The 24,123-nt window shown below is 40.0% G+C and overlaps 1 protein-coding gene across 1 annotated transcript in view; it reads left to right on the top strand.

Annotated features, from left to right (window-relative positions):
• LOC119728244 (splicing regulatory glutamine/lysine-rich protein 1-like) overlaps nt 1-24,123 on the top strand; it is an 89,000-nt gene that overhangs the window by 34,985 nt on the left and 29,892 nt on the right. Inside the window, exons 5-7 of the mRNA XM_038200399.1 lie at nt 8,891-9,069; nt 9,872-10,002; nt 12,615-12,942. Coding sequence (XP_038056327.1) covers nt 8,891-9,069; nt 9,872-10,002; nt 12,615-12,942 — 638 coding nt within the window. The remainder of the gene's footprint in view (nt 1-8,890; nt 9,070-9,871; nt 10,003-12,614; nt 12,943-24,123) is intronic.

The following is a 24,123-nucleotide window of genomic DNA, read 5'->3' as shown; positions in this document are numbered from 1 at the left end:
TACGAAAGCTTATGCACACTTTCATTCTAGTTACATGTATTCATTTAAAGTGCATCCTTACTTTATAAATATATAAATGGAAGAAATTCCAAATCTGTTTACGAATTTTCCAAAACATTTAAACGAAACCCGAATTATAAGATATAACTTTTGTTGATTACGTGTTTCCCTGAGGTTACATTTAGAGGAATGGGGCTTCCTCTTGACCAGTGTTCCATTCCCCTGTATCGCATTGCATTTTGCGACGCAATATCCACAATAGTGCTCCGCACTTTCCGAAATACATTGCATTTTGTGCGATGCAAAAATTTATATAGTATTTTCAGTTGGTCGATCGGGCCATTGGATGACTGTGAAAGTCTCTGAAATTCGCGTACGCTTCGCCTCAAAAATCTCACCACCATCCTTAAACATTCTTTGGTGAAAACAAGCATCTGACGCACGTGTTGAGCTGCTGTGTACATGTATGTACAGTGTCATCAGTGTGTAGTCCCAGCACAACACAGTCAACTTACGTACGTACGGACAGAAAGCCACGAAAGTGGATCACACTAGCCTAGATCACACCATTCACGGTCTAGGGGTGTACCATATTCTTTTTTAAGAACAATTTACCAGCATTATTTCACTGTTTTAAAATTTAAAATATTAATCTTTATGAAGTCCGAAACATTCCCTTGTTAGAAACGAAGTTCTTCACCATCACAATATATATATAAATCTATTCGAGAAACGATGTGAAACTCCAAAAAGGGGTAAAACACCCCCAACGGCATCAATGGATGATCCGAAATATCATGGCGAAATGCTGAATTAAAATTCACAAGCGAATGGATTTTTGACGTTTTTGTTATATACGGGAAAATTTGATGGTAGTTCGCCAGGCCGCGGGCCTGGATGGAAGCAGGGATGGCTGAGCACCGGGCGGGGCCTGGCCTGGCTTGTCGGGTGTCGGCCTGGCCAGGTAGCTAGGGATAGATAGCAATTCTCGCTGTTTATTTCTCAACGTCATCATGTAGGTTTACGGTATATTTTTTACAAATATTTTTTTTACACAAATTCTCCTTCAAATAGTGATGTGGCATGTGGGAAATTGCAATCGCCGATGATTTGTTTCCGTAAGAGATCCGTGAAACCAAATGTACAATATGAATCTTAATATTATTTTACATTTGTCTTGTCAGCAATCTATATCTGACGATGATGTTTCATTAAAACAAACTTAAAATCCGATTTAACATAGAAAAAAATGGACGGGTACCTATTATTTCTCACTCTATCCAAAGAACAAAATTGTCCATTATTATTCCTGGAATAAATTCACCAAAAGTAACCTATTTGAGAAAAATAAACAAATGAATGTTTCCAGAGATTCAAGGAATGGTCACCTAACACCAACAACTAAATAAATCACAGAACATTTTATACAGTTTATACAGTTTTTTTCCTTCTTATATGTGACTGCTTACTATACCATGGAGAAATATAACACATACCACAGAGCTATAACTGCAGCATCCCCGCATGCAATGTAATTGTAGCAGGCACTATATGGGAACATGTGTGCAGGTGCCATGCTGATTTAACACTTATTTTGTCAATTGTTGCAACACACCCCTAACAGAAAGTTCATAAGTACACATGCATTTTCTCCCTTTTTAAAGTTGTGCGATGCAATTATCCCCCCACTCTTCTCCTTGGGTAACACTCCAGGATTACCCAGGGGATGTAACATATAACACCAACCATAATCACCCCCAATGAATTGCTCCGAGTCTTCATAATTATATTATACATGGGCGTGGCGGGGGGAGGGGGGGGTGCGCTAAACAAAAAAACAGAGTTGCAAAGTCAAATTTCTGTTAATTGAATGGGTGGGGAGGGAAGCAGTAAATGTCCCTGCCTCCCTCGAAAAAAAATGATAAATCAAAAATATGCTGGAAATGTACATGGATTTTTTTGGAAAAATTGTGCTTTTGCCCCCTCTAGACAAAATCCTGGCTACGCCCATTTTATTTTATTAAAACCCATTAAATGAATAGCAATATGACTTTGTGTCCCTTTTTAATGTCTTTTTTTTTCTTTTTAAATCCTTTTTTTTGGGGGGGGGGGTTAGCTTTTCCACAGGGGTGGGGAGGGGGAGGGAAGGACCCCCCTTGCTACCCCTCCCCCTCTTGTGACGCCATTGCTAATAGCGAAATAAAGACAGCGGTCACTGAAACGTAAGTGCACAAAACTGCGTTGATTCGCTCAGTGTCAATTGAAAAGTGTGCAAGAAATTCTATTCAACATTGCAACCAATAGGGTACTACGAATAAAAAGACCGATTAAGGGCACAGAATCAAGTTTGGAATGACAAAAAACTTTCAAGACTAAAAAGAATGGACTTGCATTTTCGTGTTGTGTTTTGTCATTTTCATAATATTCTTTACAAAACTGGAAAAAACCCACAAAACCACGCCCTCTATATATGAAGATGAAAACTTTCCCAGATACATGTATGTTTCGTGATACCTCACTAGGATCAATATAGATGCCAGTACATGTACATATCCCAGCAAGTGACTGTTTCCTTCCACACTGTTATTAACAATTATTTTCAACTGAGAAACTCACCTGGATGAGGTTCAAGATATGAGGTTCAAGAAGCAGAACTGGATGAGATTCTTGTCAAGAAAGCTGCCTGTATAAAATTCACCCCCGTCTTTTAGCTGGCTGAATACATTCATCCAGTGCTGTGAACTCTCCTTGCGCAGGATAGCCCACCAACACTCTATGCGTTGATTGTGGTACTTCTCCCCTGTATACAAGATTTCTCTCCTGCAACTGCATCCTCGTGATGCAGTCTAAAAAATCCTGCATGGTTTTTATATGAGAATTTTCAGTTCCCAAATCTGTCCTCAATTGACGAGGGCGTCCATTTGCCCGATCCACCACATCAAGGTAATAATGTGCAATTACTCGTGGGTTGCTGTTAGTAACGTATGCCTCCAGCCAAAGTAAATAACGAGAAAATCCATCTATACAACCATTGATACATATTCCGTATGGTTTTGGTTTGTCATGACTACATGCCAAACCTAATTTGGCCCACGGCTGTAGTACTTTCTCCGTCTCAGTCATTTCATAGGGTCGAGTATAAGCAAAATCAGTCTTACTACTTCTTGGCTCACGCCATTCAGTTGACCCACGCCTTTTAACTCTTCTTTTATGAAATACACAACATCTATGAGATCTGACGGTTTTCTGCGTCGAAGACCTCAATTGCTGTTTCAAAAGTCATTGTAAGTGACGAAGAGATAGTACAACCTTGTGATTTGCTGCTAGGCATCCCAAAATCTCTCTCTGTTGAAGTCCCAGATCAAAGTAGAACCTTATGCTAATTTCTGTCCATAAAATTAGACATAACTGTTTGTACATGTAATGCAAAGTTACTACATGGGGAAGTGTGATGATTACTAAGTCATAATTTTGAGATATAATTCATAATTATGACTTAATAATTAGTCACAATTATGAGATATAAGTCGTATTTATGACTTAATAATAAGTCATAATTATGAGATATGTCATAATTATGACTTAATAAGTCATAATTATGAGATATAAGTCGTATTTATGACTTAATAAGTCATAATTATGAGATATATGTCATAATTATGACTTAATAATAAGTCATAATTATGACTTATTTTTTTAAATTTTCTTTTATAATGTCCCTTTTATGCTTCCGTAGTACTCAACTTTGAGTGCAGAAAAAAAAATTTGTAAGAGGGTCATTCCATGAAGTTGAGGAACAGGCCATAATTTTCTGAGGATTGATTATAAAACAAGTTTTTCTTTGTTATGGAATGGTTATTTCTAAAACAAATGTCATTTGACAATAAGGCTATAAGATGCTATTCAAAAACATTTTTCATACACAAATTCTGTAAATGTTACGGCGTCCAGCATAAAAAATGTGGAAAAAGTGTGACAGAGAAACCTACAGTTCAAAAATAACTCATTTTGAAAAGAAAACAAGTAGACTGGAGTTGAGGTTTTACACAAATTATAGCGAGAAGATGTACCCTTTCTATTGAAAAAAATAAATGTCAGATTTTAAAATGTTTTGGCAAAATGGCATGCACAATTAAAAATGGGTTGTGGATGTAACATTTGGTGTCCCATGTTTCATATTATGTTACATCCACAACTGGCTTGTGTAAATATATATTGTGTACAAATTTACCAACTTTCCAAAATCATGTGACTTAAATTTGAATGAATTGTTAAGCCACAATGTATGGGCTATCAAAAAATGTATGGGCTATCAAAAAATGCATAATCAAAACTTGTAAAAAAAGTTTGACCCCAATGTCACACTTTGTATTTCAACTTCGTGGAATGACCCATGAACAAGAGTAGTTGAAACAAATGAAATAAAATTATTTTAATTAAATTTTTAAAAAGTCCTGTTAAAAAATTCAGAGAAAAGTGGCTAGGAACCACCTCAGATTGCACCACGGAGTCTAGAATCCAAAATTTTCCCAGGCCCTTAGCGACCCCAGAACCCAAGCCATAAACAGCTTCAAGCTATACCGCTTGCTGGACTTCGCACTTCCTGCAAACATTTTCAGACTTTTGGTTACAGTCCAATCACATCCATGGATTCAGGATGGAAATGTACTCGTGTTAAACTAAATGGAGGCTCAGTGATTTCATGCAATTGTATTGTGTAAAAAACTGCTACACAAATAATGTGAATTGCTATACAAAAAAAAAAACATTGTGAAAAGAAGTAGGAGACCAAAACTGGTGATGGGCTGGTAACAGGTTTTATTATTGACTCTGGTAATGGGTAGTGTGGCACTGGTAGGAAAAGATGTGTGTGTGTGCTGTGCTAGGAGTATGTGTGTGGTTCTAAAGGGAAGAATAAACATAAAGGGGAACTTAATTACTATATGCATGGGCCTAAGAAACCCTAATCATATAATAAAACATTAACAATATACATGTAAACACATGTGTGCCCATAATTAGGCTGGCAATAACATGTACATGTACATAACATGACCACAAATATGGAGGAAAATGGCCCAAAATACTTATTAACAACCCCAAATATTGGTATAATAGCACATATATTCATGGAAAGACCCTAAATACTATGAAACCCTCAATATTCCCAGTAAAGTTCCGACAAACATGTGTATAAGTTACTAAGCAAAAGTATGGCATGACATGTAAATCCCATATATGTAATTACAGCGTAAATTGCAACCCAAAATTGACAATAAACATGAAGTAAATCCCCCCAAATATATCTTAATCAACAAAAATTGTACTCACTTTCTGTAATTCATGCACAGAGGGTATTTATGTGTATAATGAACCTGGTAATTGGGTAATTAAGGCAAATGATGATCAGGAGTCATAAACGGGGATTTTATAACAACAACGTGATTCGATAAGGATTGGATGATTATAACAGTAAATCACAAGAGGGCGCTGTTGTGCGCTCTGTGGCAGAGATGCTTTCGCACACATTGCATTAGCAGTGTTTGCTATGCAAAAGTGTTTAAGGAACTCGAACACTGCTCTTGACTTTGTTTTAATTTTTCTAAGGTTACATGCAACAATTATTTCAATACTTACCCAGCTACACAACATCATCTGCTCTCTCCTATGACACAGTTCTGTCCAAAAGATAAATTCAAGGAATGGCATAAATGTGGCGGAGCACTCTTTTGAATCATTTTGTAACATTTCCCTTGCACTGCAACCTGACCATCCTTCAAATCAACTTCAAATAAAAATTGGTGCACATGCTTAAGCCCCGTTCACATATTTAGACAGATTCCCCGGGCCCGGGAAATTCCCGGGGAGTTTCGGTCGGTCTGTTCACACTACCAAAGAAATCTCGGGAGTAGGGTTAAGGGAGAAAACCCTGGGGTTTCACGTTTTTCCCAGGGAAAAGCAACTGGTGTGAACAAAAGCGGGTATGAACTTACCCCACCTTGTTCGATTTCCCCTGTATCGCGTCGCATTTTTGCGACGCAATATTCAAGTGCTCCAAACTTTCGGAAATAAGTCGCAGTGTGCGATGCAAAATGTATGTGATTGTGAATATAATGGTGTGTTCAGTTTGTCGATCGGGCTGCCGCGTGACTAAAATACTCACAACTTCAGTTCGCGGCGCCTGGAAATGCAACTTTTATCCTCCAAAACATAACTATTTTCCAACAATGTTCGTACGAACATGTAGGCATTCTCCATGAAAATTTCTTCCATGAAAAGCACGTGTTGAGCTGCCGTACTACAGTGCACAGTGTGTGGGCATGTCACCAATGTGGATCACACCATTTACTGTAGGGGTGTACCATGATCTTTTTTTTAAGAACATTTTACCAGCATTTCCACTGTTCAAAAATTAAAAAAAATACTCTTTATGAAGTCCGAAACATTTCCATGTTAGAAAATAAGTTCCTCATCATCACAATATAATTTTGTAAAGAATTTTATTCAAGAAACGATGTAAAATTAAAAAAAAGAAGGGTAAAGCACCCCTTACGGTATCAATGGATGATCCGTCCATACCATACTTAGCATATTTATTCTGAAGAAAGTTGCGATCGAAAAGTTGATTTTTCACGTTACAAAGTCATTGCTGAAAGTAACAATTTGATAAGATTGGTAGTAAAATGAGGCCTGTTTAAATTTGTTCTTATGGCATGCTCTGACAATGCATGCGGGAACATTTCATCATAGTTCATCGGTGCGGCCCGGCCCGGAAGAGCGGGTTAATTGGCCGGGCGTCGGGCTGGGCTGGCTGGGCGTCGCGGCGGGATAGGTAGCAATTTTCGATGTGTATTTCTCAACGTCATCATCTACGAGGAACGGGAAGTTTTCTCGAAATTGGCCGACTGTCCGCCCACAATCATTTTGCACAATTCCCGGGGTTTGATTGCGAGTGTGAAACGACCGTGCATATTCCCGGGAAATAGTGCTCCCGGGAGTTACCAAAAGTGTCTAGTGTGAACGCTTGCTGGGGTGTTGGTGGGGTGAAAAATCCCTGGGAATTTCCCTGGGGTTTACTCCCTGGGAATTGGCTCTGTAGTGTGAAAAGGCCTTTACATGTAATTCTTGAAGAAATTGTATCCGTACCCCTTTACTATCCCTATTTGCTTATTTTTTCCTTTCTGAAAGATTTTAAATCTACCGCCTTTGCAAAATATCCACTCTATTCCTGGCCATTGTTAATCATCTACATTGTACACACATTATACAGACTTGTTTTTCTTAAGTTACACACTATTAGTTGGGTGGGAAAAAGGTGTTATCGTGCACCCTCAAAAATCAACGTCTAATCAACGTCTCTAGATCAGAAAAAATGCGTAGAAAACGATTTTTTTTTTAAATTTAAAAAAATGTCCCACGTATTGTTTTTATGCAAATTAGTGGCGCCATTACTGAAAAATCTATTTTTCACTATATCTTAGCCAATATTGCAGAAAACTGAACGAATTGGGTGTCTAAACCCATGTTTTCAAGGACAGAGATCACAATAAAACTATTCTGGAAGTGACCACATGTGTCTGTGGCATAGGAATATGCAAATTAGTGCCGCTAATACTGGAAAATACCGGAAAACAGAAGTCTGTACCGTTAAGTAAGAAGCATGTTTTGAAAAAAATTGCTTTATTATGGTTCAACCAACTTGAATAAAAGCTGAATCGACTTTTTCCTGGCAGGTCTCGCAATTCGCAAGGTTCAAGTTTCCGTTTGTTTCCGAGGGTGCACCCTTCTTCCCTCTAAACTATATGGACAATCCTTTATTGTTGTGTGCCGGTAGTTAAGAAAGGACATGTTTAAAAATGCTGCAACTTTCACTAGAAAAGTTTTGTGAATGTAAGTTTATGACCTTGATTTCCTTAAATGTTACTTCATTTTGCTACGGATTTACCCAAACCCCCCAAAATGCCTCTAACACTGTTTTTCAGAAAGTGGAAAACTCTGTGCCAACCTTGCCATCTTTGTGTGGACCACAGGATGCAGGTTGTTCGAACCTTCTATGTACAAGCATTGCAGTCACAATCATGACTTTGTGGACCTGTAAACAACAAGCAAAAAGAGGAACAATAGGAAATCCTAGATTTTTACACCATATACATGTACAAACGTATGTAAACACCTTTAATCATGGACCTTTTATTGTCCCTCTTTTGTTTGTAATTTAACATTTTAGGAAGACCTCCCATATGTTTTGAATGCACACTTCAATTGTGGACCCTATTGTCCTCTATTGTTCAAGGTCCACGATTTGCATGTGTAGACATGAACATGCATAAACCTGCAGTTTTGTTTACTTTGACTGAACTTAGGGCATTGCTATGCTGTTGCTAAGGTTGGTGGGTTTATTGTCAAATCCTGATCCGTTAATTCGTCACTGATTTCACGAAGAGACAGAAGTCTGTACCGTTAAGTAAGAAGCATTTGAAAAAAATTGCCTTTTTATGGTTCAACCAACTTGAATAAAAGCTAAATTGAATTTTTCCTCACAGGTCTCGCAATTCGCAAAGTTCAAGTTTATGTTTGTCAAAGAGTCCAATACTGTGACCTAATTATGACCTTCCTCCATGATTCAGACTTTCTAATTTTATGGTAACACTGAACATTTTCGTAGCATTTGCGTAGGTCTTGGCCCAAACCAAACTGATTCATTAGACTCGTTTAAGATAGTACTTAAGAGCTTTCTTTTTTCACATGCCTTTGATTAGTAAATTGATATCTGTACAAGAAACAACTGTGCGCTTTGAAACATGGTGGAAAACGCATTATAAATGTTGTAAGTTATAGTTATAGTTACATATTGTTTGTACCTAAAAACAACAATTTTCATATTTTGCAGACTGTGACGGCAGAACAGCTGTTGAGTTTTTTCCAACATGTTGGTGAAGTGAAATATGTACGCATGGCAGGTGATGAAACACAACCAACCCGATTTGCATTTGTGGAATTTACTGACACCAGCTCTGTTGCCAAGGCATTGGCTTACAATGGTGTTATGTTTGCAGGAAGACCACTAAAGTGAGTTTTTTTTTAATGTGTTTTAACAGACTGATTTCTCTTTGTACCTTTGGTTTGGTTTATTACGCAACATGACAGATATAAAGAAATAACATACACAATGAAAGTCAAACATTAAACTATAGATCTGTATTACAGTGGTAAAAGGACTAGAAGGTAGCACACTTGCTAATTAAATCTAGCCTTTGACACACTGCTGGGAGTGCTTTCACACAAAACCGATTAAAAAGCAATACTTAATCTCACGATTGACTTCCCCACCATGCCCCTGGAAACTTTTCGTGGAGCACATCAAGAAAATCGCTTCAGAGATGTTGACAATATTTTCACACACAGGAAAGCATCCCTGGCAGTGAGTTTCATTGCAAAATAAAATATTAATTTGGGCGAATACATCTACTTAGTATGAGCAAAAATGAACAACAAATATTCTCTAAATAAACAACGTAATCCAAACATAAATATTCCATCAAAATAGATTTTCAAAAAACCACACGCTCTAGAAGGTGTGTTTCTGATAGAGGTTGGTAATCCATTCCACATAATAGTCCTAGTGGAAGAAATGAAACCTTTTTCAGACAAGCATTTCCAAAAGTTTGCCAAACCTATCTAGAACCAAAGACTTCATGAACAAATTGTAGCACTATGTTTTAGTTTGCCTGAAAGTTTATCACCCTTTTAATTTTTGAATCAGTAATTTACACACTATTAATCTTTGAATGCACTGTCTTCACCGCAACTTCCAATTTTACTGTATAATATGTTAGTTGTTAATTTTAAAAAAATTGTGTATTCCCTTCAGGATAAACCATTCCAATAATGCGATTGTTAAGCCACCTGCCAAGACAGCAGAGGTAACTCAGAGAGAGCTGGCAGAAACAATGAAGCAAGTACGAGATGCACAGGCACTCATCCAAAAAGCCATTGAACCAGGTTGGATGTTCATTTGTATGCACTCTTATGAAGTTGGAAGGACAGTTGTATGTATCAAAGTGCCCTGGCAGAGACTGCACTATTGAGAACTTCATTATAAGTTAGAAACAAATTGGACTAAGTTACAGGGGTACCCCTACAACCTCTTGGTCCCCACCAAATCAATAGTTTATATATAGTTCAAGTGTGTGTGTAGCCATCCTTGTCCATAATGTTTAATGTTACTGTTATAAAAATGTATCAGAGAAAATGCATCAGAAGTATCCATGCACAATTTGAGGTATGGAGTGTCATTTAGTCATTTAGTGAAAGGGCTTTAAATACAACATTTTACATTTTAATCATCCCTTGATGGTGAAAATCTACCGGTACATATACTTACATTATAGTCCATTTTTCATGGTCAGGTGATATTTGCTTGACTGAACAAACAATGTGGTACCGGTACTAGGGAGAGCCAAGTCAATAAACACTGTGGTAGTGGAAGGGCCTGATATTTCATTCGTAGCAGGATCTTTCTCAAAGTCAAAATGAAACAGGAACAGTAACAAACCAGCAAGAGACAAACGTGCATGCATGGGTTATAGTCTAGGCGATATTTTAAAAAAGGGCTCATTTAGGCCCCCCACAAAAGTCTCCGGTTTCTGGTATGGAGCTTGCCCCAAAAGTGGTGCGGCGACACGGCTTTTTTTTTTTTTTTACCTGTTTTTTTTTTTTTTTTTGGCTTCAAATGTCGGCTGATGACTGCAAATGGTGCCCGACTAAACTTAGTGCAAATATATGGGAGTCCAAAGAGGCCACATAAAGCTTATTCTCGATCATAACCCCATCTAAAAACACGTTAAAATTGTGCAGCAGCAGAATTCCAGTCGAACCAGTGAGTTTGGCGGTTTTGAGACATCATCTTGTATTGAAAAAAAAACTTTTTCATTTTGCCGACGCGCATGGCTACGGCGACGCGCGCATACCAGAAACCGGAGACTTTTTTTTTTTGGCCTTAGGGCAAGAAAAGGCATTTTTGAGTAAAAGTTGGTAACCTAGTTATTTTACCTAATTTGGGGGTTGAATCCGAAAATGATGGATACCAAGCTTTTTTTAGTGGAAATGTGCCTCAATATTTAATACCTGTTGTGTACTCATGGTAATACGGTATATTTGTTCCCATATTTGGGTATATATATATATATATTTTTAAAGTTAATTTTAGTGATTCTACTTACACTTCCTTACCTCACTAACATTTTCTAAAGCATATGAGTGACTGAATAATTATGAGGACATTTCAACAATCCAAAATGGCTACTATTGTACCCTAAAGTTGCGCAGCACATTTACTTAAGTAGTCTCACCAAATGCCAGTATTAACAAAAATAAATGGGAAATCATGTGGAAAATGGATAATGTCTTGATATTTAAGCCAAGAAAGAAAACGGGGGGAAAATGAGGTATCCATAAATTTGGCTAAAAATTAGGCAAAGGGTTGGCCTAACGTGGGGGACTTGAACAACTTCAAGGAAATCTCCCAAAATAAAAGATTAATGTTGCTTACAATAATTATGTCAACATCAAAACGTTTTCTTACCAATAATTTGGGAATTTCCTGGAACTTGTTCAAGTCTCCCACGTTAGGCAACCCTTCACCTACTTTTTAGCTCAATTTACGGACACCTTGTTTTTCCCCCGTTTTTTTGTTTGTTGGGCTAAATATCAAAATGTTATCATTGTTCGCATGATTTTTCATTAGATTTTAATAGGGTAACCGTACCAGTAAGCAATATGGTGAATTTGAAGTTCATCAGTACTGAGGTTTGGGCAAGACTACTTGATGATATCTTGAGACGAGGTAAATGTGCGCAACTTCAAGGTAAATGTAGTTAACCCATGTTACGGCCCCACCAGGCCTGTAACATGGGTTACTGTAATGCAAGTTACCAAAATATAGCCCTCTAGAGATTTCTTGATTATTTTTAAATAAAAGTTTTCATGAAAGGGACAACCCTGGATCCAGCGGTGTAACTAGGGTTAAACTTTTTTTATTTCAAGGTGGTGATAACACTACTGAATACAAAATGTTGTTTTTAAATTGTACTCTGTTTAAATTAATCAAAGTAAAGTACGTGAAATAATGAATGGAAAATGTGGGAAAACACTGTTCTGTTTATCTATTTATTCATCTGTTTCTTGCAGTTCAATGGGAATAGTACCGTTCCATCACAATTTCATATCACAATAAAATGTTCAATTGGCTGTTGTGTCTTCACAGTTGGCAGTAATGCCTAGAAAATTTTAAAGCACTCCAAGCCAACTAGCTTTGCACCACAAAAAGTTAAGGTCAAGGCCTGGTGAAGTAAGGAATAATAAGATAAGGTGTGCAGTTAAATGTGTGAACTTTCCTTCCTTTGCAAGAGTAGGGAGTACCGAAGTTTCCCTGCGTATTCTGGTTCATGCGCATAGCTTAAGTGTGTGTTGACATCAAGTGTTAACTAGCACGTGAACCAGAACAAGGACAGATGACATCACACTTACCAGTAGGTGCTTTATATTTGTATAGAGTATTGACATGTTGTGGTAAAGCAAACATTACAACTCAATTCTTAATTTTCTTTCAACAGAGGATTTGGAGAAGGAAATAGAGAAGGACGATAAGAAAAAACGTAGCAAATCTCGTTCTCGTAGCCGCCATCATTCCCGGTCTCGGTCAAGATCCCGACGTCGACGCTCACGCTCACCAAGGCGTTCCTCCAGAAGATCCCGTTCTCGTGGCCGTCGTTCACGTTCTCGCACCCCTCGGAGACGCTCTCGTACTCCACCAAGACGACGATCACCACGAAGATCACCTAGGAGGTCCCCTCCTCGTCGTCGGTCACGATCTCGTACCCCACAAAGACGTAGAAAGAGCAGAGAACGATCACGTAGCAGAGAAAGGCGATCCAGATCAAGGTAACATTTTCATACTTGATTAAAGCAACTATATCATTTTAAAAGTATGGCCTTTTGGTTGGCCAAGTGCAGCACGCGAGTATGTTTCTTTGCATTGTAAAAATCAAACCTAACTAGAGGTTCGTGTTTGTTGAATTACAAACGCAGAGTGGTCGGGCTGGCATCTATTTCATATGTCATAAACTTTGCCACAATAATCAACTGAAAATCATTTTAAACATTTCTGATGATATTTTAAATGGTCATCCACACGTATAATTTACCTCAAGAACCCCACACACGTTCTAAATAAATTTGATCTAAATTTGATTTAAATATTTAAATTTAAAAATCTATTTTTCTTAGGGTCGGAAGACAAATATTTAAACCACCCCGTATTTTATAAAGCACTCCAATATATTTCGGCTGGAGCAGCCCGCCTCTATTTCCAGATATCTTTCATAAATTCTGACACGTATACATGTACAGTGGGTTCTCCCAATTATGAAGCATCATGTGTGCGAAACTTCTGCATTTTATTTCCAAACAACTGTTTTCAATTAGACTTAAGAAATGGTCTTAAGACCTATGGTCGATGTGTTTAAACATTTGCGGACCTGATATACGTACAAAGTTGTACATAATAATTTGTGACTTTGAACACAGAGAACAAATCACCAGAAATTTATTGAACGTGCCCATTTTGAATTTGCGGAACCCATAAAACATTTTACAGAAAATTTAAGGGGTAAATAATTATTTGATGTAGCTAATAAATTTATACTGGGCCGCTTTCAAACTATGCCTGGCATTTTCCCATCATAGAAATTATTCCATGCATGCAAAAAACGATTTTGAAATTCTTTCCATCCGACTCGAAATACATGTATAGTCATACAAGGCGAAAAGATCAATTGTTTACCCGGCTGTGACTGTAGTAATTCCTTTTTGATGCATGTATTTGAAATAAAAATACAGTGATTTTTATTTTGAATGATGAGGCAGTTACGGTCCTTCGAGAAAGAAAGTGACCAGGATAAAATCAATACATCTTGTTGATGCGCGTCGTGGAACATGATCGGAATGGGATACAGAGACAAGAAATTGAAAAAGAAATTGACTGGTTTACTGCATTTCGTAATGATCACATATCCATGGTACCGGTACTTTGAATGGAGATCAGTGTTGGATCTAACACTCTCATCATATCAGTTTCATTGATGGGAAAAGTGTAGGGGGAGGACTAAAAGACGCAATCCCACGATTAGCCACAGCCACAAAGAAATTGTCTGGTACACTGCACTTTGTATTAAATAATCATATCCATGGACACATAGTTTTCTTGATGGGAAAAGGTATGGGCTGAACTAAATCCAGGGATATTTAAGACACCCACAAAGATACTGGCTGGTATACTGCACGCCGTACAATATCACACATCCATGTATACCAGTGTTGGTACTAACACGCGCATCACAATTATCAGTTTCGATGATGGAAACAGGCAGGGGCCGAACTTAAAGACGCAATCCCAGGATATAATAAGATACACCCACAAGGATCTTGGCTGGTATACTGCGCTCCGTTTAATATCGCACATTCATTATTATAATGGAAACCATTGTTGGAATTTGCATCAATGATCAGTTCCGATGATGGAAACGGGTAGGCCCAGGGGCCGAACTAAAAGACGTCATCCCAGGATATACAAACTGAACATGTAATAAGACACACCCACAAAGATATTAGCTGGCATACTGCACTTCGTATATTGATCACAGAACTATGGTACATGTTTTTACACGTACAATGCAATGGGCTGCCGAAGTAAAAGAATAAAAATGAAGTGTAGCAGACCCAGATATTCGTATCATTGCACTCGTAAAGTCAATGGATTTGATACACTTGTCATAATAAAAACCAGTTCTGACTAGGTATTTGTTTTACACACACACACACACCCAGTCGTTTTTTGCTATGCTTCCGAGGATTGGCTTTGTGTTTTCCTTTGTCCCTGTAATATAACACTCTCCCATAGACTAAGCACACAAACCTGCGTTCGAGGACAATAGGCACCTTCCTTCGAGGATCAATGGCCCTTTGTGCTCCTTTTGTTGTCTGTCCTCAGGCGTAATGCCATGCAGGAACACACAAACGGACGGAATTCGCGGAATCTGCTCCTCGAAACGGAAAACGGAATTTGAATCTGAAGAAAATAACTTCTGCAATTATATTGATAAAAAAACTTAATTTCGTTAAATTTATTGAGTCCAAAACGAATTGTTGATGATTGATTGAACAGACAAGCCATATAACAAATGAACGGTGTTTATATCACAATTGGGGGGGGGGGGACAAAAACGTTCAAGATCAGAGCAATAAATGTTATGAGATCATTACCGTAGTACGTGGGACTGGTGAAAATCATCACACTCGCGGCACGCTCTCGTAGGTCTCTTTTGCTCCAATCAATCAACCATCGTATGACATCTAACTTTGGCTCTATTGAAATGCATGTTGTGCTAGGTCCAAAAATCTCTCGTAAACTATCTTATTTTGTTGCTAAAGCGAAAACAAAATGGTGGCCATGAATTTTGCTTTGGCCAGCTGTTGTGTGTGACGTCATGGGATTGGCCTGTACGGCTAATGCATGTCTCTTGCGTGTGTGGTGATGGCGGTGCAGTATACGACTTGACTGTGGTGAAGTTAAATACAATGTCTGTACATTAATGGGCCGTTGATAAAATAGCAATTTTGTTTTTGGCAAGTTTTCTTGCATTCCAACCAAACGACTATTTCATTATCGTCTTGGAACTATTTTCTGTGTACATATGTTTAAATGCCTTTTTATGTATTGAATAAATGTGAAACGGAATTTTTCAGCCTGAAACGGAATTTAGGATTTTTGAAAACGAAATTTGCACTTTTCTGAAACGGAAAAACATCGGCCCTAGTAATTGTAAATCAAGTTTTGAGGTAAACTTTGCTGTTATTTTTACATGTCGGTTATAATCAGTTCCCCGTCCTAAATCACATTTGCAAAGCTCCGTGGTTTGTGACATCCTTCAAACGTTGACAATAACAATCAATACGGTCACCGTGTTCTGGAGGTATAGTAATGCATAATTTATGACCTCATTAACATAAAAATAGCACACTTTCCACGCCTACCTTATCTTATTAACTTGCCTTCATCTGAGTGATTTCGCTGCGGTGAAAACGCGTTTTGTACGGTCGTTAGCAACCTGGAAATAATGCGGCGACTGAAACAGTCAAAATGCGGCGATCTTTATGAGAAGCAGCCTAACATTTTATGACGTCACCGGTAATTTGTTTCTAAAGTACAACCTAGCCAGAAACTAACATCATTAAAAGCAGGTTCACATCTTTTTCCAATTTCAAATTAGAAGGCAATTCCAGTTTGGACCGGAAGGAAACCTCACGTGATTTGCATGCAATATAAAAAAATGAAGACCGTGGAGTATTGTATCAATTTCCGTAAAAAGCAAAATCAGATCTATCACAGTTGATTTTATATTGAGTGCCCAAAGTGGATGTTACAAAAGTCATGTACAAGGTCTATGGGATTTGGGATAGAACAAAAAAGTAGAGGGAAGCAGAAGAAAAAAGAAAGGCTGTTCCACAACTTTGTGGAAAAGTGAAATAATTAGAACAAAAAGAACAGTTTTTTCCTCAAATTTGCGAAAAAGCTCAAAAAGGTCTATGAGGTCTATGTCTGTTTGATGAATAGAACATAGGGCTTTTCTGCAATTTTCCTTTTTTAATCAATAACACGTCCCTGACTATATGTACGGTATACAACATTTCAACCTAATCCTACTGGTTCTGTAGATATAGATTTTAAATATGCACCTTTACGACTACATGTACGTCACAAGACCAGTGATCACCTGACGCCAGAGCACTATTGAATATTGCATGACGTCACTGGTCAGATTTTTGAAAAAGCCCACCCTTGCCACAAACTAACATCGTTGAAAGCAAAGTAACATCTTCAGGCCTTCAATTGGGGAATTTTTTAGGGCAAGGCAACTTTGGCCTTGAATGAAGCAAAATTATGGAGGGCACCAAGGCCAGTAGGTAGGGCACCAAGGCTAAGTAATATCTGCTGAAGGGGCACGGAGGCTAAATGCAAATACATTGTATTAATTGTATGGAAAGAAATGCATACTACAGGTTACTACTCAGTTGTATTTTGTAGCTTTTGGTGAGGTTAGGGTTAATACTAATTACACTTTAAACATCTTTTATGCCCAGCAGTGTACTTGTACTTGCATCAATTGGTTGAGTCTTTAATCAGACTATTCTGCATCATCCTCATTGATGATGTCAGAGAATGACTCTACATCATGATCAGGGATGAGATCATCGTCACTGTCTGTGTCAGAACTGCTTGATGCATGGACTCAAGATGTGATGACCTGGGGCCGTATGGCTTAATATGAGGGCGCTTGAAGCATTCCCCACTTGACCGCCATCTTGCCACTGCTGGTTCAGGGTTGAAGACTTGTGGCTCAGGCCCCTCGCTGCAGATACAAAGCAAGTCCTCGATGGCAAGCTGAGACGCCAGTCTCCTAGGATTTGCTTAATACACGAGGACTGGCGTTCAACTTGGGATGTTGCAACAGTCAGTACCAATACGATGCGTAGAAGATGTAGAAAGTTGGAGTACGTGTATTTGGCGCTCTTCTCCACCAACATCTTTTTCTAGAGTGGAAGGAACTTGTCATTCTTGTGATGCTTTTTGATGTCATGTTTCACCTTAATCCACTCTCTTTCAACCTGGGTGATGTCACATCCTTTCTTGCTGAGCAGAGTCACACATCTCTTGAATTTCATCCAGGCCATAATCGATCATTTCATTTGACTGTGATGAGAAGTTTTCTGGATCCAATACTTCAGTCGCCATGAGTACAGGGTCGTCCTTGAAGCTGGCAAACCTGTTGCCAATACATGTGATGATCTTGTCCACAATGTCCTCTGTCTGTCTGTTGAATGGGCCTGTGGCGTGGGCTGCAATTTCAACACCATTGGAGATGAAAGTTGACCGGTTGTCATCATCAACTGCCTCGTTCACTGCAGGTAGAACGGGTCTCACATGGGGGCCTGCTTTGGTTTTTTCCTCTTTAATGATACCGGTACCTGGGCCAGCACCACACTGCTACTAACAGAAGAAAGAGGCAGGTCATCCCGCTGAAACTGCAAAGAAAGCTCTGCCATATCATCTACCAGATCCTGGTATAAGGCCATGTGAAGTGCAAACTTGCAAGATTTGAGAAGCTTGAGGTAGCTCTTCATCTTTGCTGCGTCTGCAGCAGGTATATCTTTACGCTCGCCAGTAGCTTGCTCCTCAAATTGTGTGGCCACACACTGGTAGTTAGTACAGTAGCTAGGCATGTGAGGGCTTTTCGCCTGTGGTCAATCCATCGCGTACCCTGTGACCGCACTGGTTTTACAACATGCTTCTTCAGTATGCCAGCCATAGCTTTCAGCTCCTGCCACCTTTTGGAGATCTCTTGTACAGATAATATAGTCTCATCATGAGCTCATCAATCTACATAAATTTAAGGGAAAAAAAGCAAAGCAATTTCTATAAATTCATCATTTACAATCTGGCAGGCATAACAGGTTTTTAGATAAATTTATGTGAAAACCATTAACAGTTAAACACTAGTTTTAAGTTAGCTAATTCTTTGAATGTAAGATTCCTCAACTTTCAGATGTGTATTATTGTAATTGATATAATTTGTATTTATCTCTGCCATTGCCAATAACAATTTTATTGTATTTTCTCCATCACATAACTAACTTGAGTGAAGTATGTATCCTTAAATGCATCTTTTAAGGAAAGCTTCAGGCGATGTGCTTCACAGTGCATCTTTATCATCAGGGGTGTGAAATCTCCGCTTTTTAGCGGATTTCCGCTTTTTTGTTCAGCGTGCCACATTTTGTTTTCCGCTTTTTTTCTTCCGATGGTCCAGATTTCCCGCCTTTTCCCCCGCCCGTAAGCATTGATTTTATTTCCGTTTATTTTATTTCGCCGCCGCCGAACGCACGCGATCCGCTCTCTAATGTACATTGTACGTATGTACGTGTGTACTATACATACGATGCCATGTGCATGCATTTTTCAGCTCGAAGCCGCGTGTGTACAATGTATTGTACACAACATGTAAACAGCATCCAGGGAACCAACAGTCATTGCGCTGTGATTGGCTGCAGATAAATATGAATATTCACACATGCGCCATGAAGCACGTTGGGACTCTTTGCGGCCGTTCCTGTGTCTGTGCATGTAGTGACACGCAATGATCTCCACAATAACTTGCTGTAAACATCGTCTTGTTGCAAATATAAAGCCTTGAAATAAGACTAGTAAATTGTCGCCGTGCCGTGCTGCGCCGGTAGAGGGCATCATGCGGGGCAAAGTTCATGTGTGCATTTCATTGCGTGTACACATCCAGGCCTGCTGCATGTATTCCGCTGCATGGTGATACGTACGGTACGTTAGTGTGTCGGTTCAAATGTTTCGAACGTATTTTGACATTATTAATTCCGCAAGATGCCACTCAGTGCAACACAAGTGTGTTATTATCCAAAGAGGTTCGGAGTTTGATATGGACATTGACAAGACCGATCCTCAGGTTACGAATCCGTGGAAATGGATTTGGATGGAACACATGGTTAATGGGCAGAAATTAGGCGACTCGATCAGAACACGCGATGACAATGTGTATCATCTGCAGTAAGGAGTTAAAATATGGAAAACGTGGTCGAATTTCCCAGTTTTCATATACAAGTTGGCCATTTAGGCAGTTTCAAGCCAATATGAAGGAAAAGTTAACTTAAAAACATGCATAAATTGCAAAACATTTTCGACCAATAGTTGGCCCAGGCATGCCAGGAGGCTTTAAAATGCACCACAGAGCATCTCTATTTCAAAATTTTTCCGGGGCCCTTGGGCGGGCCTTGGACCCCATGCCGTTCCCATGTGTTTCTCTTCAATGGCAATGAGTGTTGGGTAGAGTGTAAATGGCAGCTCGCAGTAGGCGATAGTATAGGCGATATCAAAGAGGCAACACATTCTCTCCTTTGTTTGTAGGGTCATTTCATTTAGGTTTTGGAGGATGGATGCTTCCTTCCTCTTCCCTTCCTTGGCCCTCACTGCAACCATATGTGTCCTAGAAAGACTGTGTGTTGTTGTAGTGTCTTTGTTGATGTTTGTTGTTCCAGTTGTGTTTGCGTCTAAGTCACACAGTTGCTTTTGCCCTGAATGTATGGGAGTGTCACCATGATGCTCATGACAATAAGCACACCAGAGTTTTGTTACATATCCATTGCTGCTGTTATACTTGATCCAATCAAATCCCCACTCATCAACTGTCGCAGTCTTTGTCTTGCGGGTTATTTTGGTCTGGCTGGTGACAGTGTGTGCCAAAGATGGACCTGGTTGATCCGCAGTGCCAGAGGATGGAGGTGACACCCCAACCTGTAATGGCCTGTGATGCAGGTTTCGATGATGCAGGTTTCCTATAGTCAGAACAAAATAGAAAATACTAGTCCTAAAAGTAAAAGTAGAAATGCTATTAACTTTTAATTGAAGCAGACAAAACAAGTAAGGGCCTACACACATCTGTTGAGTCCAAGTTAAAATTATTGTTGTATTAAACTTTGCTTAATTTATTCATTTTTGTGGGAACATAATATCACTTTAATAACTGGAGACTAATTTTTATGAGATTTTGGAAAGATTTAGCGTGAAATGTATTGGCTAGAACTTGGCATTAATTAATTTTATTTATAGTTTAACTTACAGGAATTGAAGGACTCCTGGCTTATACACTGCTGAATTTCTGGTTCGTGAACTCTCATTAGTTCAGACTCAATGAGCTCTCACTAGCTCTGCCGCAGGTTGGCTATGCATTGCCCTATCTCCCTTGGCTTCTTAGTCTCAAAAAACCACTTCGAGTCCGGCCACTGCCCTCTACTCGGAATTTCTCTTAGCAAGTCCCTTCTCTTACATTTGCCCATGCTTGTATACCCAAAATAAAATTAGTCCTATGCATAAATTAACATGATCAGTTTATTCTGTCCACTCAGGCTTCTCATTGCCTATTTAAAATTCACATTTGAGTATTACGTAAGCCCCATTGGCCAATGACAAACTAGGTGTGGCTTAATTATTTACAAGTCACAGGCTCAACAAAACATGGTTTGGCTAGCTCACCTATCCCCGGAATGTTTGGTATGAGAGCCTCAATAAAAGTACATTGTGTTTCCCTCCACATAAAACACATTCCAAACTCCAACTTCCAATGTACTAGATTCAGGCCACATAAAAATAAATGTTGTTTCTACAACCAATAAAGAGTAAATTTGTTTTATTAAAATAAAGTCACTCTGTGACACACCGCTAGTGGCATATGTACATACGTAAACCTATTCTAATAGGAATACATGTATGTCCGTTTTCACCACGGTGGTTTTCGACTCGTAGAACAGCCGTCTGACTACGTCAAGGCAACGTCTGATCTGTGAGCAAATGACTCTATTGTTATTTTAATTGAATTCCTGTGTGCGGTGGTTGTGTCACAACGCACCATTCATAACAAAAGTGCACTGTGTTCCTAGTGTTTTCTTGCGGTGCATCCAACCGAGTACATCGTACAGTGTATTCTTTGCTATGGCATCGCATAACAAACACGGGGAACAGTCCCCCAATAAAATGGAACCCACAGCGGAGAGTGTGCCGACTGATGCCGCTTTTGGAAAACAACGCGGGAAAGTCCCGGCAAAGAAACCGACGAACACTAAAACATCTCCAATCTGTCCGAAACCAAAGAAAAAGACCACGGATAGCTCAAGGGGGAAATCCTGCGGTCCTGGCGGTAATTCCACGGCCCCCATTCAGCTGACGGACGAACTACCAATAACCCAACCGTCCTCACACGGCATGGCATATAGCTCAGGTTTTGATCAGTGCTCTGGAATTCTAGCGCTTTAATCTTTCAAGTACTCAAGACAGTGTAACAAGTCGTACCCCAAAGATAGATAAGAAACACACTAAAAAGAAACATAAGCGCCGATACGGATGTTCATCGTCCTCATCAAGCAACTCTTCCGACGGACATTCCCGTCGTTCACGGAAGAAAAAAGAGGTATCTACTGAGGTTTTTATGAAAGCCTTTCAGTCTCTCAGTGACCCTATATCCGCTCTTGCGGCACGAAGAGCCCCACCAGTCTCTACCCCCCCCCCCTAAACAAAAGGACAACAGGAAGCAATAAAAGGCAGCTCCCTCATTCCGTCCTTCTCGTAAGCCCTTCAAGCCGTTCAAACCTTTTCGTCAGAATGTAGCAACAGGGGCATCAGCCAGTTCAACGGCCACTAAAGCATGCCTTTAAAACCAGAATCGCCCAGCCTACCGAACAAATCATAATTGCGGCTGGCAATCGTCAGCACCCCGACAGACCGGGGGCTGGGGAAAATGACATTCACGTTACTGAGTTGGCCCCCAACCCCAGACCCGTGGGGGGCCGACTCAGTTCTTTCGAAGGGTCCTGGGCAAGAAATTACTTCCGACAGATGGGTTCTCGCAACTACCTCGCAAGGTTACAAGCTGAAATTCACGAGTACCCCTCCGTCGGAAACAACCACTCGCATCACCCCGGTGCCCAGGAACAAAGAAAAACAAAAGGCACTAGAAGAAGAGATCATTTCTCTGCAGGAGAAAAACGCAATCCAGCAGGTCTCTCTGAGGCCTCGGGGCACCAGTTTCTTGTCAACATTTTTCCTGACCCCAAAGAAAGGGACCAATGAGTGGCGCCCCTTCATCAATCTCAAACCTCTCAACAAATTCATCCAACCACGTCGGTTCCGGATGGAAACTCTAAGAGTCGTTCTAGATTCAATTTCAGTTCCATCCTGGGCAGCATCACTAGACCTCAAAGATGCCTACCTACACGTCCCAATCTACAGGCATCATTCCAAATACCTACAATTCAGATACAAAAGGAACGTATACAAGTTCATTGCTCTCCCATTTGGTCTATCTATAGCCCCATGGGTTTTTACAAGGATATCACGAGTAGTAGCAGCAAGCTTACGAAAACGAAACATCCTAATCTTCATGTATCTGGACGACTGGATAGTCGTAGGGCGCACAGAAATAGAAACCCTTCATGCGATCCAGTCAACATGGGCTCTGACATCCAAACTCGGCTTTATTATCAACAAAACAATGTCTCACCCAACTCCAACACAGCATCCAGTCTTTTTGGGTGCAGACATAGACTTGTGCCAGGGCACAGCGACTCCAACCAAAGAGCGTATCCTAAATCTTCAAGGTTGTGTTCTCATGTTCCTTTCAAAGAATGTGGCCCCAGCAAGAGCATGGCTCGTGCTGTTGGGACTGACGATCGATCTTGTACCTTATTGCAGGCTCCGCATGCGCCCCCTCCAGCTCCACCTACTGGCCCATTACAGACCAAAACAGGATCCAATCCATATTCAAGTTCCGATCACCATAGGTCTCCTTCCTCACCTCCGTTGGTGGTCAATCGCTCAGAACTTACGGACGGGCCTAGCCTTTCCCCGTCCTCAGGCCTCCTTAACCATCGCAACCGATGCATCAAATCTAGGATGGGGAGCAACTCTCTCCCCACGCCAGATAGGCGGAACCTGGGGACCAGATTTCCAGAATGGACACATAAACATTCTGGAACTGCAAGCGGTATTCTACGGCCTACAACATTTCCAGCCGACAATACAGGGGCACACAGTACTAATTCAAACAGACAACACGACCGTAGTGTAGTATATCAATCATCAGGGTGGCACCCAATCGCCCCTACTGTGTTATCTGACTTGGGACATCCTCCATTGGTGCATCTGGGAAGAAGTACAACTTTCCGCTTCCCACCTTCCGGGAGATCAGAACGAGATCCCGGACACCCTGTCCAGGGGTTTGGTAATTCCAACAGAATGGACACTCAACAGAGAGATTGTCCGTCTCCTCTTCACCAATATCGACAGACCCCACATCGACCTCTTCGCAACAGCCATCAATGCTCAACTTCCAGTATTTTGCCCACGACGCCCAGACCCAAAAGCATGGGCAGTGGAAGCACTAGCAATAAAATGGAACGGGATGTTCGCGTACGCTTTCCCACCAATATCCCTGC

Source organism: Patiria miniata, unplaced genomic scaffold, assembly GCF_015706575.1.
Source record: "Patiria miniata isolate m_02_andy unplaced genomic scaffold, ASM1570657v1 HiC_scaffold_20, whole genome shotgun sequence".
NCBI lineage: Eukaryota > Metazoa > Echinodermata > Asteroidea > Valvatida > Asterinidae > Patiria > Patiria miniata.
This window is presented reverse-complemented; position numbering and strand designations above follow the sequence as displayed.